Source organism: Aquila chrysaetos, chromosome 5 (assembly GCF_900496995.4).
Source record: "Aquila chrysaetos chrysaetos chromosome 5, bAquChr1.4, whole genome shotgun sequence".
Lineage (NCBI taxonomy): Eukaryota > Metazoa > Chordata > Aves > Accipitriformes > Accipitridae > Aquila > Aquila chrysaetos.
Window position 1 is genome coordinate 52,956,080 of NC_044008.1, and position 15,023 is coordinate 52,971,102.

A 15,023-nucleotide genomic window follows, 5' to 3' on the forward strand; every position below is an offset into this window, starting at 1 on the left:
AACCAGGCTGAGCTTCACAAAGCCCTGCACTTACAGACCCTTACTGAGTCCAGAGCTACCTATGCTGAATGGTGTAAATTAACCAAAAAGTTCAGGAGGTAATGTGGGAAGCAGGTGGAATTAATATTGCTTTTGCTGGAAGGAACTGAGCAAATCTCTCTGCACATACATTTTGTACCATACTTAAGCAATATATCCTACATGAACGTGTGGCCCATTGAGGACTGGGCATATGTAGGACCTTCATACAACAGTGCAAGCATTGATGGTTTTCAAACAGGGCCTGTCCCCAGGACCCTGCTCCTGATTGCAGCACAATGAAACCAAGCCGTTGGCTAGGGATGTTGCAGGACATCCTGTGTTATCGTGACTGGGCTCCTCCCTTGGCCAAGAAGCAGCCACCAGCAAGCACAACAACATCCCATCTCGTTTTCTTCTCATTGCAGTATCCTAATGCCTCCACAGCACGTGAACACTGCTCGGGGGAAGCTCGTCAGAAAGCTAGCAGAGTGTGTTCACCATAAATGGTTACTCAGATTTAAATATTTTGTCTGTTTATACTTGGCAGCAAGGGATCCTACCAAAGACAGAGTGCTACAGCACCAAAAAGGGGCAGGGTGGAAGGAAGGGCATTTATCAGCAGAGCTGAAGAAAGGTAGTGATGCTCTGAGCATCATCTCACACATTTAGCCCATTCTAGCTGCAGAGAGCAATGTAAGACACAGACCAGAGGGCGGCCACGCCCTGTGCCAAAGGGATCGGAGCAGTTTGCCTGATGCAAACATTGCACTCAGCGCAGATGATGCTCAGAGCAGAGATTTTTGTCCCCAGCTGGCTTGCTTTGCTTCTTCCCCCTCAGCACTACAAAGCTGCTGATTGCCAGCCTCCCACTCGGGAGCAAGTGCTATGAAACACTTGGGGATACAGGTAGCAAGTCAACACATCACGGAAAGAGAAACAAAACAGGACAGAGACTTGCAGCCTGTCTTACCCAACTTTTCAGCTGCATCCCCTAGCCAGGGTGGAAGCCTCTGGCAGGTGGAGCCGTCTTTGCTCTCGTTTCCACATGAGAAGAAAAAAATTGTTGTTTTCTCTAGATTATACCAATGGCTTAGAGCAATTTCAGAGGGGGCATGAATGCCCTGGTGCCTTTCCCAGCTATATCACACTCAGGGACCTGGTCACAGTGGCTCTCAATGACCATTCACAGAATACTCTTTTTCGAGCTCCCACCTCCAGCAGCACTGAGGTGAGAGCTCGCCTATGTCCCAGTGATGGCCCGGGTACCCTGGGGGGCACAAGCAGATGATGCCTCCATCATGTTCCTGGCACGTGCCAGCTCCACCGGGCTGCTCATCATGGCTGGGGTGCAGCTGCGTCCACCAGCAACAGCAATTCAGAGGAGCGACTGATACCTACTGCTATGGTGCAGTGGGATAAGGCCAGATATGCATCTCCTGGTGCTTCCCTTGAACTGGTCCTCTGCTGCTCTCCCCAGGGACATGTAATTGCCATGGACAGGCAGGAGGGAAGTCCTGGAGGCTTCTGGGGATGCAGTTATTGTGGCTGGATAACTGCATTACCTGCCCAAACACAGACTATCATTTGTTAAGACAGAAGCTATTGAACACGACCTGTGAAAACCCCCACGTTTATGGCTTCCCACCACAATAATGTTCTGGCGAAGTCTGCTTCTCTTAATGTTCTCTGCTGTAGAAGAAGCAAAAAAGTGACAGCTATGCCCCCTCCCTTCCTTCCCTTCCATTGCGTGTTCCCTTCCATACAAGAAGACACAGTACCTTCTGTAGTGGGTCCTAATGCATCTATTGCTTCTTGTGAGACTTGAGGCAGGGCAGCAGTAGTGGTGGCCAGCAGATGGGGATTGTCCAGAACAATAGCTGTCTCCATCTCTTGTCCCGACACTGCGGGAGGGGAGGGCTCTATTTCAAGCTGACCCTCTTCAGGGTTCCTGGGTCCCTGTGTTGGTTCAACATCTGGAGTACTGGTACTAATTACAACATCTGGGACAGATATTTCCCCTGAAATGCCTGCGATCGAGTGTGTCACAGCTCCAGATGTTGCATCAGGAATTTCCTTCTCCTTGGGAGCACCAGAAGGCTCACCATTGGCCAAAGATGTGGCAGCTGTGTTGATGTTAGCAGCAGGCAATGCAGATGCTTCTCCACTGGTTTCGTGGACTGTGGATGTTTCTGTGCTGATTTCAGGAAATGCAGATGTTTCCCCACTAGTTTCGTGGACTGTGGATGTTTCTATTTTAGTTGCAGGAAATGCAAACGTTTCACCCCGGGCTTCTTGACTTGTGGATGTTTCTATTCTAATTTCAGGAAACACAGAGGTTTCCCCACTTACTTCTTGAACTGTGGATGCTTCTATGCTAATTTCGGGATAGGCAGATGTTTCACCACTGGCTTCTTGACTTGTTGGTGTTTCTATGCTAATCTCAGGGAATGCAGATGTTTCACCTCGGGCTTCTTGACTTGTGGATGTTTCTATTCTAATTTCAGGAAATGCTGATGTTTCCCCACTGATTTCGTGGACCGTCGAAGTTTCTATGCTAATTTCAGGAAAGGCAGATGTTTCCCCACTGGTTTCGTGGACTGTTGAGGTTTCTATGCTGATTCTGGGAAATACAGATGTTTCCCCACTGGTTTCATGGACTGTGGATGTTTCTATGCTAATTTCGGGATAGGCAGATGTTTCCCCCCTGGCTTCTTGATTTGTGGATGTTTCTATTCTAATTTCAGGAAATGCAGAACTTTCTCCACTAATTTCATGGACTGTAGAAGTTTCTATGCTAATTTCAGGAAAGGCAGATGTTTCTCCACTGGTTTCATGGATTGTGGATGTTTCTATGCTAATTTCAGGAAAGGCAGATGTTTCTCCACTGGTTTCATGGATTGTGGATGTTTCTATGCTAATTTCAGGAAAGGCAGATGTTTCTCCACTGGTTTCATGGACTGTAGAAGTTTCTATGCTAATTTCAGGAAAGGCAGATGTTTCTCCACTGGTTTCATGGATTGTGGATGTTTCTATGCTAATTTCAGGAAAGGCAGATGTTTCTCCACTGGTTTCATGGACTGTGGATGATTCTATGCTAATTTCAGGATATCCAGATGTTTCTCCCCTGGCTTCTTGACTTGTGAATGTTTCTATTCTAATTTCAGGAAATGCAGACGTTTCCCCACTGATGTCTTGACTTGTGGATGTTTCTATTCTGATTTCAGGAAATGCAGATGTTTCCCCACTGATTTCTTGTATTGTGGATGTTTCTGTGCTACTTTCAGGAAATGCAGAGGTTTCCCCACTTACTTCTTGAACTGTGGATGTTTCTATGACAATTTCAGGATATCCAGATGTTTCACTCCTGGCTTCTTGACTTGTGGATGTTTCTATGACAACTTCAGGAAATGCAGATGCTTCCCCACTGATTTCTTGAATCGTTGATGTTTCTATGCTAAATTCAGGAAATGTAGATGTCTCTCCACTGATTTCGTGAATTGTGGATGCTTCTACACTAGTTTCAGGAAATGCAGATGTTTCCCCACTGATTTCTTGAATTGTGGATGTTTCTACACTTGTTTCAGGAAACGCAGATGTTTCCCCACTGATTTCTTGAATTGTGGATGTTTCTATACTAGTTTCAGGAAATGCAGATGTTTCACCACTGATTTCATAAGCTCTTGATGTTTCTATACCACTTTCTGGCAATGCAGATACTTCCCCACTTAGTTCACCAGATGCAGAGGCCTCACCACTTGGCCCAAAACTGTAGGGAAATGTGACAGCTGTTTCCCCACCCAGTTCCTGTGATACCGTTGGTCTTGTCACAACTTCCACCAAATCAGAAGTGACTAAAGTGACTTCTGGAAGCCCTGAGGCCTCCCCACTAATAGGAGTCACTGCTGAAGATTGTCCACTTAGGTCTGTGGCTCCAGAAATGTCTCCACTGATGTATGGGATCCCGGATGGCTCTCCACTGAAGTCTTCTGTCCCTGAAGGAAACCCACTAGTCTGCATGGCTCCAGACCCTTCTCCAGATAGTCCTCTGTCTCCAGAAGGAAATCCACTGATTTCTATCATCCCAGATGGCCCTTCTCCCACCTCCTGTGCAACTGACATCTGTGTTACAACTTCCACCAAAGTGGTATCCACAAGAGAGACGGTGGGAAAGCCAGAGGTGAGTCCACTTTCCTCTCCAGACAGTAGGCCACTGGTGACATCAACTCCAGAGACTTCTCCACTGCTGTCAATCACTCCACTTGGATGTCCACTCATCTCGAGCACTCCAGAAACACTCCCACCAAAGTCTACATACCCAGAAGGCTCACCACTGCTGTCTAAACTCCCAGATGCCATGCCTGATGCATCTTCACCTCCTGAAGGCATTCCACTGACTTCCAAAATCTCTTTTGCTTCTGCTCGTGTAATTGAGGGGGTTGTCACTTCCTCCAAACTGGCATCTACAAAGGTAATGCCCGAAGCCTCACCGCTTCCATCGACACCAGAAGTTAGGCCACTTAGGTCCATCAGGCCACTGACCTCATGTGTTCCAGATGGTTCTCCACTGACACCCAGTCCTGAGGGCAACCCGCTGAGCTCAGGCCCTCTGGAGGGCTCCCCCCTGAGCTCAGGCACCCCAGAATGCTCCCCGCTCAGCTCGGGCACCCCGGAAGGCTCCCCGCTCAGCTCGGGCACGCCAGAAGGCTCCCCACTGAGCTCGGGCACCCCAGAAGGCTCCCCACTGAGCTCAGCTCCTGAAGGTAAACCTTGGGCTCCGCCACAGGTGACCCAGTCAGTGGATGGGAACCCTGACAGATCTCCTTCACCGCTGGCTCCAATGGATCCTTTTCCCTCCTCTTGCCGTTCTGGTGCAGTTGTTACAACTTCCACCAATGTGGTATCCACATGAGAGATGGTAGGAAAACCAGAGGCGAATCCACTTTCCCCTCCAGATGACACGCCGCTGACTAGCTCAGTGCCAGAGATTTCTCCGCTGAATCCAGAAGGCAGCCCACTGCTTTCCACTCCAGATGGCATCCCGCTAATTTCTGGTATCCTCGAAGTAGACACCGATACATCTTCCTCTGCAGAAGGTAAGCCACTGATGTCAACAGTGCCAGAAGGCACGCCACTCACGTCCCCTGAGGGTAGCCCACTTTCTCCAGGTAGAAAGCCACTGGTATGCAGGTCTACTGATGGTAATCCACTTTCCCCGATCCCTGAGTGTTCTCCACTAAGTTCAAAAACTCCAGAAGTCGGTTCTTCACTCGTATCCAGGACTCCAGGTACCCACCCGGATGCTGAAGATTCACCACTGACTTGATGTTCTCCAGATGCAGTCACCTCCCCTGACACTTCGCTGATGGAAGCATCGGTACTTGTTTCCTCTGGTATTACAGTAGCTGGGGGAAAAGCAGATGGACTCACTGGAAAAGAAAGAATGAACAAAGAGAGGGAGATAGGAAAATTATTTACTAAATTGTTTTAAAGAAGCTATTAACAATTTCCTGATTGATTTTACCTCCAAACTGATACCTTTGGGATAAAGGCACAAAGTCCTGTGTGCTTGCAGAAATAATTTGGTCCCTTCAAATTTGTTAATAAACGTTATATCTTAAACTACTATAAATTAAATATCTCTGGGAAACTGACAGAATATATAATCTTCTGACACAGCAGGACGGCAACAGCGACACCAATTCCCGGGTGCCAAAACCAAGCTACTGCTTCCTCGGAGGTGACATGTGGAAGACAAAAAGTTTAGTGCTGCTCTGACCACACTGTAGCTCTGCCCTCTCTAGAAGGCATGGCCTGAGATCGGTTTCTAGCCTGCCTTCCCCATCTCAGATGCACAATATTTTGTGTGGTGCTCTGGCAATGCTGTGCATGCTGGTCTGCTGGTTATTTAGTTCAGTCTTAGACAAAAGTTAAAAAATATACATGTGTAGCTCCTCCTGTGTGTGCAGCCTCAGGCTTTGCTAATAAGGTGATAATCACCTAGATTTAGAGGGAGTCCCCTTCAGCAAGGACACAGCCCATTTATTTTGGGAGTGTCCCAATCCTACAACACCAGCCAAGTGTGACCCAGCAGATGGGGCAGCTCTGACCCACCTGAGAGCAGTGAGACGTCGGTTGGGAAGACCTCTGTCCCCCACGCTGTCTGATTCTCAGGTTGCGTAGCAAACTCTGTCTCCACGGTCACCTCCTCCCCGGAGGGTACCCCCTCCACTCCAGGGATCACTTGGGTTGCCAGCACATCTTCTTCAAAGAACGAGGCGACCCCCTCCTCCTCCGCAGGTGGCAGAGCTGGAACAGAAAGGTATTGGAGGGAGTTTCCAGAAATTCACAGTCCAAGATGCCGGTGAAGTTCTTCACCCAAACCAGCACACCGATGTGCCCAACCTCCCTCATGAAATACCCTTCCCCGAGGAGACAAGTCCACATGTCCTGTAAGGGGTTGGAGGGTACCTCTGAAGCAGAAGGCGTGGTGCCTGGACAGCGGGTCGGGAAAGCCCGTCTGGTTGTAGTGCTGATAGACGGTTCTCACGCCAGGCGCGTCCCCCCCACAGGTGGGACGGGGGGTCACGATGGGGTAGCGGAGGCTGCCGTCGGCTAACCAGCCTGCGTAGCATCTGTCCAGGCCCTGCTTCCAGGCGGCGTGGAGTTGGCCAACAGAGGCCAGCGTGGCGTTTTGGCTCTCGCAGTACTGCTGAGCTTCTGGGAAGGTGAACTGCTCTGGCTGGGTTGCGAAGAACACCTCGCCTGAGGGATGGGAGAGAAAACAGGCATGAGACCCTGCATCCCACCCCCTCCCATGCAAATGTGGAGGTGTGAAGCACATTTTTGCTTCACAGCCATGTGCCGAGGGAAGGGGGAGAATGTACCCTTGAGCCTGTCGATGTAGCAGTACACATCGTAGGTCTCTGAGGCTGGGCGCATGCCGTAAGAACGCACACCCGGAGAGCTCTCTTTGTCTCCTACGCAGTTACTTCGGGGATTCACAATGGGATACCTACCGAAAGAAGAGAGGAGGTAACCCAGGGTCAGCCTTATGTACCCTGGACCGAAGAACCTCAGTGTACTTGGGAGCTGGACTCAAACGCTTCACCATCAGAGGTGCTCAGAGCCCCCACAGTGACACGGAAACAAGTCCACTTACAGCTTGAGGCAATAAATACAAACTTTCCTCCATTTCTACTACATGTCAGGGAAGCTCACCGCTGCAGGAAGTATACACAGGTTAGGAAACAGGTAGGACAGGTTGAGAACAGGTCTATTGGCCACCAGATATCATGGCCTGGAGAGAACCTTAGGTCAGGAAAGCTTTAGATGCTGATGAGCAGAGCAGCAGGACAGACCAGAGTAAAGCCTCAGTTTCATGGCTGAATAGTCATTTTGAAGGGTGTCTTCCCAAAGCCAATATAGTTTTACCTGACTGTCTGGTCCCGCAGCCAGCCGGCATCGCACTGGTCAAAGCCAGCCTCGTAGGCGGCTTGGAGCTGTTCAGGAGTGGCGATAACTGCGCTGTTCTCAAGGCAGGCCTGCTGGGCTTGGACGAAGGAGAAGGCGTATCTGCTGGTGGCAGCACGGTAGTGAAACACCACACCTGGGGGAAGACAAGCCGTGGTGAGACAGTAGATACAGGACCCCCCTCCACTGAGATGCGTGACCAGAAAGGGTCTTCCCAGCAACAATGCAAGGACCAGTGCCTGTCAAACCCACTTTGATGGAGATGCCTCATTCATTGAGCTCCACTGCCATGGAGGGCAATGTTCTGGGGATCTCTTTAGCCCTCCTCTAGGATCTTCCTACCTTGACTTTCCCCTTCCCTGGAGCCAGATGCACATGTGAGTGCACAGTATGACTGCTGCAGCCCCAAGCATCAACCAGCTGAACCCTTTTCCGCACATGATGGGGTGGCCCACAGCCTCCTCCTCACCCCTCCTGTCCTACCGCAGTGGAGACACTCAGCCTGTCCCTTATCCCAAACAGGCCTGCACACGTTCAGGGACCTGGATGCCCTCTGTGAAGGCAGAAGCTTAGGCTGTTTTCAGCTGAATCGTTAACTCTAGGAGAAATTGTTCTCCATGTTTCTTGGACTCCAGGTGACTTACCCGTGGGGGAGATGGGCTGCTCAGGGAGGAGACCGACACCAGGGGCTGCTGTCACTCGCACGAGCTGATCTTCCACTGTGAACACCGAGGCAGGCTCTAGTCCTGGTGTGGCAGTCACCCCCACGACCTCTTCCACCGAGCTCACCTCTGCCATTTCAGTGGTGATGGCAGTGCCTAAAGCTATGGTGGTGATCTCTTCAGGTACAGCCCACACCTCTGTGACATCCCCCCTGGTCACGTTCTCCTCCTCTGGGGCAGCTGTCTCTACTGTGACACTGGTGGCAAAGAGGTCGGGCAGGACAGTGAAGCCCTCGTACAGCTCGGTGGTGGTGGGTGTGATCTCAATGGGCTCCAGGGTGGCGATGCTGCCACGGGCCTCCTCCTCCGTGACGTTGTGTGGCAGAGATAGCTCCACTTCGGTCTGGGTGACGGTCTGGACAGTGAAAGCGCTGCCCAGCTCGCTTCCCGTCTCGTCGATGAACTGCCCTGGGACAAGAGTCTCAGCGTCGTCCCCTACATGAGGAGACAAAGCAGCCATCAGAGAGGAGGACGTGGTCAGTGTAGCAAGGTGTACTGTGCTGGTGCTGCCTCCAAGAAGCAGCTGGGTGTTTGCTGGCTCTGAGAGGATCAGGGAAATCATGACGGTCTGGTAAAAGAAGTGGTTGTCCTTCCTCCACTATGGCTCTGTATAACACCTCAGCATGGAGGGCATGTTCATGAGTTAGAGGCAATGAGCCACCGCATGCTCCACAGCTGATAAATCAGAGAGGACTTTCCTTGCTCTCCTCCCAGCTCTCCTTCCCGGGAACACCTTGCCCATATCCAAGTCTGCACTGACCTCTAGTGCCTGCTGCAAGGAATTTAAGGTGGCCGGAGGGAAGTGAGGGAGCTTGCATAACCTAAACAGCAGGTCTGAGCCGTGGGAGAAAGACAACAGGATCCTCTCACTCAATGCATGAAGTCTCAGCGGGATCACGATCTCCTTCTGCTCTGCCCAGGCGACGACTTAAGAGCTCATCACATATAAGCATGCTAACTCCATCACCAGGACAGCCAAGGCCACTTGCTGTACCAAATACATTCAAACTACTCCCACCGTTCCCCTCCCAAATCACTTTTCTGCTCAAGTCACATCCCTTGGGTGTAGGAGAATGTGCTTAACATGCCACTGAGCAGGTCAGCCTACAGCAAGGACGGCGGTTTAAAGAGTAGCATAAAACAGAACTGGGCAGGTGAAGGAGGCACATCTTGGATATGGAGCAAGGCAGGTCTTGGCTGGGAAGGGAGAGATAATGAGACATTGTCAGGCTTTTCCCCTAATACTGCTTTCCTTGCTCTATTTATTTCCAATTCCATTTTCCTGCTAGTTCGTTTTAGTCAGTACCTCTCAAACCTCAAGGCATTCAGAGAATTAGAGATGCTCAGCCAAGGACTGGCTGTACTCAGCAGTTTCAGATGCATATCCTGAGATAACCAGAAGGCTGTGGCTTGATGGACCAGTCTTTAGCTTGGCCACATAGCTGGATAACTTGAAGGGGTCTGGTAGGTTTTACAGGGCCTACTGACACACTGATCATGCATGCATCTGGGCACAATAGGTCTGTATCAAAGGGGTTTCAAAATGTATTTTAAAATATTGTTGTTATTTTTTTTAAAGATGGCAATCCTATATGAATATTAGCCTCTGGTTGCCTTGAATAGACCATATGTTCCTGTGCTTTGCCCCCTTTTTGCTGCAGGGAGAAGTCTGCAGTTAGAAGAAAGGGGGAGCAGCTGGGATGCTCTTGACTTACGAGGTGCAATTTTGCCCCATTTCTGATTGCCAGAGACTGCAGCAGTCTCTGATTTAAACCAGTGTGGAAACTCAGGCACATGTCTGTACCACATCACAGCACTATACACATCTACAGGGTCAGATCTGTTCTCTTTTTCCTTCTTTTCCACCTCCAGCATTCAAGATCTTGTACATGAAGCGCCTGAGCTCTGCTCCATGTCTCCAGGCGAGCTACCAAAGCTGGAAGGTGTGGGAGGACTGGAGAGAAGAGGGTTGTGTTACACCCACCTCCTCAGAGTCCTCCCATACAGGCCAGGCATCCATGCACTTTCTGGATCCACTTCCTACCTGAACATGAATGGGGGACTAAGTCCTTTGCCAAACCTGCTTTCCCCCCTACTTTTTTTAAAAAAATAATTAAAGCAGCGAGAGGTTAGCTTTGGGGAGGGAGTTCCTGCTTGCTGATGTGTAGAGACACATTGCTTAGTCTCACAGCCCTGATGCACTCACCATAGCAGATGGCATCATAGCGAGAGTGGGGGTGAGGGTACCCCGTTTGGTTGACGTACAGGTACACCGTCCGCACGCCCACCAGGTTTCCTCCGCAGTTGGGCCGTGCTCTGGAAATGGGGTAGCGGACGCTGCGATCAGCCAGCCAGCCTGCGCTGCACATGTCCATGCCATCCTTCCAGGCCAAGTACAGCTCTCCCGTGGTGGCCAAACGGGCTCCCAAACTGCGGCATTTGTCGAAAGCTTCTTGGAAGGTGAACTTCTCGGGGGCGGTGGCATAAAAGACTTTACCTGCAATCACACCATCCATTAGCACAGGATTAAGCTGTAGAATTTAATCCCAATTCCCTTTCTTTCAGCTTCCCACTCCTGAGAGTCTGGATAAGATGAAAAGTCCTGTGTATTACAGCTGAACCGCAACCCCATGTTGGTGACTGTCTATGAAGACCAGAAGAAAGTGAGTCTTACAGACCAAATACAAACTGGAGCAAAACGTACCAAACCAGCTGGAGCCACAGGGCAAGAGGAAGATTAAGGAAAATTTCAGTTCTGATGTGCTGAATATTTCAATGGATCCCTGTTATAAGCATGGGTGATGGACACTTCTGGATGTCACAAATGGATGACCAAAGACAAACAGGATGGCATGGACTCTGGTGGAGGTTAGACAGACTCCACCCTCTGTACTGCATTAGTCATTTGACATTAAAATTGTCCAAGGTCTAACAAAGACACTGTAGAGATCATCTGGCCTTGCTGGGTATGTACTTTTCCATCTTTAACCTGTCTTGCCTCTAGGCCTTTTGCCTCTGTATTTACTGTTGTCCAGTCTAGGCATGATCAAAGCTTTAGCTGCTTCTGTGTCTAGTAGCAATAAAAGCCCCAAATCACCTTGCATTTGCTCTGCATAGCAGTAAACATCATAGGTTTCATCTGGCTCGCGGACACCGTAGGTCCTCACTCCTGGAAACTCATCCTTGTCACCGTAGCAGCGCTCCCGGGGCCAGTGGATGGGGTACCTGGGGGAGAGAGGGTGTGTAAGGAGTGGGGGGCAGGACCCCGGCAGCCACAGCAAGGCTGGGAGGGAGCTGCGGAGCACTGCGTAGTGTGATGCTTTATGGCTTTTCCTGGGTTATGGGGAAGGGGAAGGATGATCTGCTGTCCTGCCCTCCCTCTGATGGTCCTGAGCACAGCAGGTCCCTGGGAGCACTGGCCAAAGACATCAGGCCAAGGTGCCTCCCCAGTGGGGGATGCACAGCTCGGTACGGTTGAGCCACACTTGTGCATCTTGGCATAGCATCTGTTTTGTTCAGGGAGGATGAAGGATCAGGATTAAGCCATTGTCCACTCAGCTGTCACCACCGGCTGAGGAGGACAGTGGTCACTCTGCTTTCCGACTATAGATTCCCTCCCTGGCAGAGAACGGCTTGCAATCCACCACCTCCCTCTGCACACCAGCAATTACAACAGCTGCTATGTAGCAACTATTTCGCAACTGTTTTCAGTCCATGGCTTCGTTACAGAAGGCCTTCCCTAATGACCCTGCTGTGGCTTTCCTTTCCCCTCCACCATTCATTACCTGACAGTCTGATCAGCCAGCCAGCCAGCGTCACACTGCTCGTACCCATCCTCGTAGGCAGCTTGCAGCTGCTCAGGAGTAGCAATGACAGCACTGTTCTGGATACAGGCCTGCTTTGCTTTCTCGAAGTTCAAGGTGTACCTTGTGGAGATTGCTCTGTAGTGGAATACGATGCCTGGAAAACACAATGGCCATCACTCACACGCCTGCTAGAGAACAACAAGCCCCTTTTCTTCCAAAGAAGTTATGGATTCAAAGAACAGATACTACATGTCAACTAGAAACAATGAATTATTTATGCTGATTGTCTGTATTTGAGCATCTCAAGCCAAGGATGACTTGATGGGGTCCTTTCACAGGACCTTGTGGAGCACATTGGTGACCTCAGACAGTGACTGCCCTCCCATGGTGCTGTAACAAAGTCACAGTGCATTAAAAGCTGGTACCCGAATAGTAGTGTGAACAGTGGGAGGAAATCCATCACCCAGAACACAGAGCTATATCACCGCCAGAAGGACTCAATACTTTCCTGATACAGCTCTGTGCAGTGTTTTAAAAGCATGGTTCAGAAATCAGCTAGTGGGGCAAAGCAGGGACTGTGCTGCTGTGCAGGTTTGAAAGCTGCCGCCTCCCAAGGTCCTGCTCAGGACCAAGGCTTGCAGAGTGTCAATCACTGTACAAACACCCAGGAAACAATTACAATCTCCAGATCTGCTGCAAACATATCTAAGTCATATTTTTTTGATGAACAGGGATCTTTATAAAGAATGGCTATCGGTACACTCTGGTCTGGCACAAGCAGGCTTTAAGTCAAGTGGAAAATTCACCAGGAGGCAATTCGGGGGCTCCCAGCCTTTACTGTCAGAATTGTACTCCAGTGCATGTGAACAGCAGTTAACTGTTGTAGTGGAAGCTGTCTCCCTGTCCTACACTGAAAACAAAAACCACGATACAGATAAGGATTGTAGGAAACTTTTGTTATTTTATCCACCTATTACTAGGATGGGCTTTGCAAGATGATGGGGAAAGTTTTTCCACAACAGACCAATTCTCCAGCTGAGGGCATCCCATCTCCTAAAATGTTTGGAAGAAATAAAAGGTCTTACAAAGGCCCTGTTCCAGCTTCACCCCTCTGAGCAATAGCCCAGTGTATCCAGTACCACCTCCTGCCAAGGATGTCATCTTGCTGTCTCTGTAACTTACCTTCTGCCAGAAGAGTAATTTTATTGCCATATAATCTGCCATGAGTCATTTTACTGGTTTGTTTAGTCTGGTCCTAGCCTGCTAAAATAAATGCATGGCTCGGCTTCTGCTCGCTTACCCGTTGCCTTATCTGTGACCTTACTGAAAAGGTTTCTGTCTGTGGGGAGAGCAGTAGCTTCTCTGCCCATATAGTTCTTCCTCCCTTCTGCCCAGGCCAGGCAGCAAGATCTTGAGAGGAAAGAGCAAAGGCAGGACCTCACCTTTCACTAGGACCTCTATTGTGTCTTGTCTGTCCTCAATCCCGTACATCACTTCACAGCGATAAATCCCAGTGTGGTTGGATCTCAGCGCCTTGATTTCCAAGGTGGCATCGGTGGGGATGGCGGGGTAATTGGGCAAAGAGATTGCCTCCCTGTATGCGGTGTTGAGCCGGATTTTCCCACCGGTGGCCACTAGCAAGACAACTTCGGTCCCGTTTGAGAGTTTGCTCCATTTGATCCGTGGGGTCAGCAGAGCACTGGTGTCCTGTTCCTCTGGGATGTTGAAGTAACAGGGGATGTTCAGGGAGCTTCCCAGTACAACACGCAGGGGAGACTGCTCAGGTATCTTCACTTCCAGGCCATCACTACTGTCTGCCAGTTCCCAAACAAAGCAATGGTTACATCAATAACGCATTTAATCCAAAATATCCAGTGCTTCCATATGCTCCAATGCCTATATCTGCTTTGCAAACCTCTACCCACATATTCAGACATACCTTTTTTGGTCTAGTCTGCTGAAAATAACTTGCAGAAAGGGAAGTTGCAACCATGACCCTTGTGCCATGGTTGCTTTTGGGATTTGGACCAGTGCTGGAGGTGGGAATGAAGGGCTCTCTACTGCAGTGTAGCTGCTGCCCATACTACAAGATCACACCTGATAGGCTTTAAAAAAGGGAATGCTGAACTTCCCTTAGTTTCCCCATAAATCTGCCTTTACCTGGAGCTATCTCCCTGGCTCCCCAAGCACAAGAACAGTGAGAGGCTATGGCATAGCAGCCATCCAAATAGAGGAGCCCTGTGTGTACACAGAGCAGACCTTGGGTACACTTATTTCTGGCAGCTGCCCACGCTTGGGGATGGGACCAGAGTGCAGCACATCACTCAGTCTCGCTTTCCCACACCCCAGGGCACGTACCTGAGAGCTCCACAGAGATGGCTGCGGTGATGACTCGCAAACACACAAACACTAATAGTAAAGTGGTCATAATTTACCTGCAAGAAACAACACAGGGAAAAAGGATTTATGAGAGCTGTATGTTCATAGGGAGCCAAGTGCTGCGGCTGCTGCTGTGGGGCAGTGCAATGCTTTCACCTGCCCCTTAAGCCTCCTACATGTGACTGGCAGTGAAAGCTGGTCCTTGGGGAAGGACGCCGTATCAAAGTGCCTCTTGCTTCAGGAAATGAGTCTGTGAGACAAATAAATAAGATGCTCTGCTATGTATAACAGACTGAAGTGTTATTATAGATCACTTATTATATTGCTCTCCCATTCTCTCTCTTGTGATTCAGTCTTCCTTGTGGAGCAGAAAGACAATTTTCCACCAGATCATCACACTTATTATGTATTTACTCAAGAGGGACCATCACACCCGCTAAGCCTTTGCCTCAGAATAGGAGCTGCCCCTCACCAGCATCCTCCATCCAAGCCAGCACTGGCTCTTGGGCCAGATGATTGGATGCATTTTGTATACCTTAAAGTGCTCTGAAGGGAAATCTGCCCTCTATGTGGTGGAAAAGCCAAAGGTTATAATGCTTTGGTCCAATACTCTTGCACTGACAGC

General features: G+C 49.8%; 1 protein-coding gene across 1 annotated transcript in view; it reads right to left on the bottom strand.

The window, feature by feature from the left end:
* The window catches only part of ACAN (aggrecan), a 28,679-nt gene extending 14,232 nt beyond the window's left edge, over window positions 1–14,447 (bottom strand). The window contains exons 1-14 of the mRNA XM_030016364.1: window positions 14,378–14,447; window positions 13,462–13,833; window positions 11,999–12,173; window positions 11,311–11,438; window positions 10,420–10,710; window positions 8,136–8,648; window positions 7,453–7,627; window positions 6,906–7,033; window positions 6,490–6,783; window positions 6,133–6,327; window positions 3,557–5,447; window positions 3,137–3,376; window positions 2,439–3,076; window positions 1,800–2,198 (exon numbers count right to left, since the gene is read on the bottom strand). Of these exons, the coding sequence (XP_029872224.1) occupies window positions 1,800–2,198; window positions 2,439–3,076; window positions 3,137–3,376; window positions 3,557–5,447; window positions 6,133–6,327; window positions 6,490–6,783; window positions 6,906–7,033; window positions 7,453–7,627; window positions 8,136–8,648; window positions 10,420–10,710; window positions 11,311–11,438; window positions 11,999–12,173; window positions 13,462–13,833; window positions 14,378–14,447 (5,509 nt within the window). The remainder of the gene's footprint in view (window positions 1–1,799; window positions 2,199–2,438; window positions 3,077–3,136; window positions 3,377–3,556; window positions 5,448–6,132; window positions 6,328–6,489; window positions 6,784–6,905; window positions 7,034–7,452; window positions 7,628–8,135; window positions 8,649–10,419; window positions 10,711–11,310; window positions 11,439–11,998; window positions 12,174–13,461; window positions 13,834–14,377) is intronic.
* Window positions 14,448–15,023: the final 576 nt, after the last annotated feature.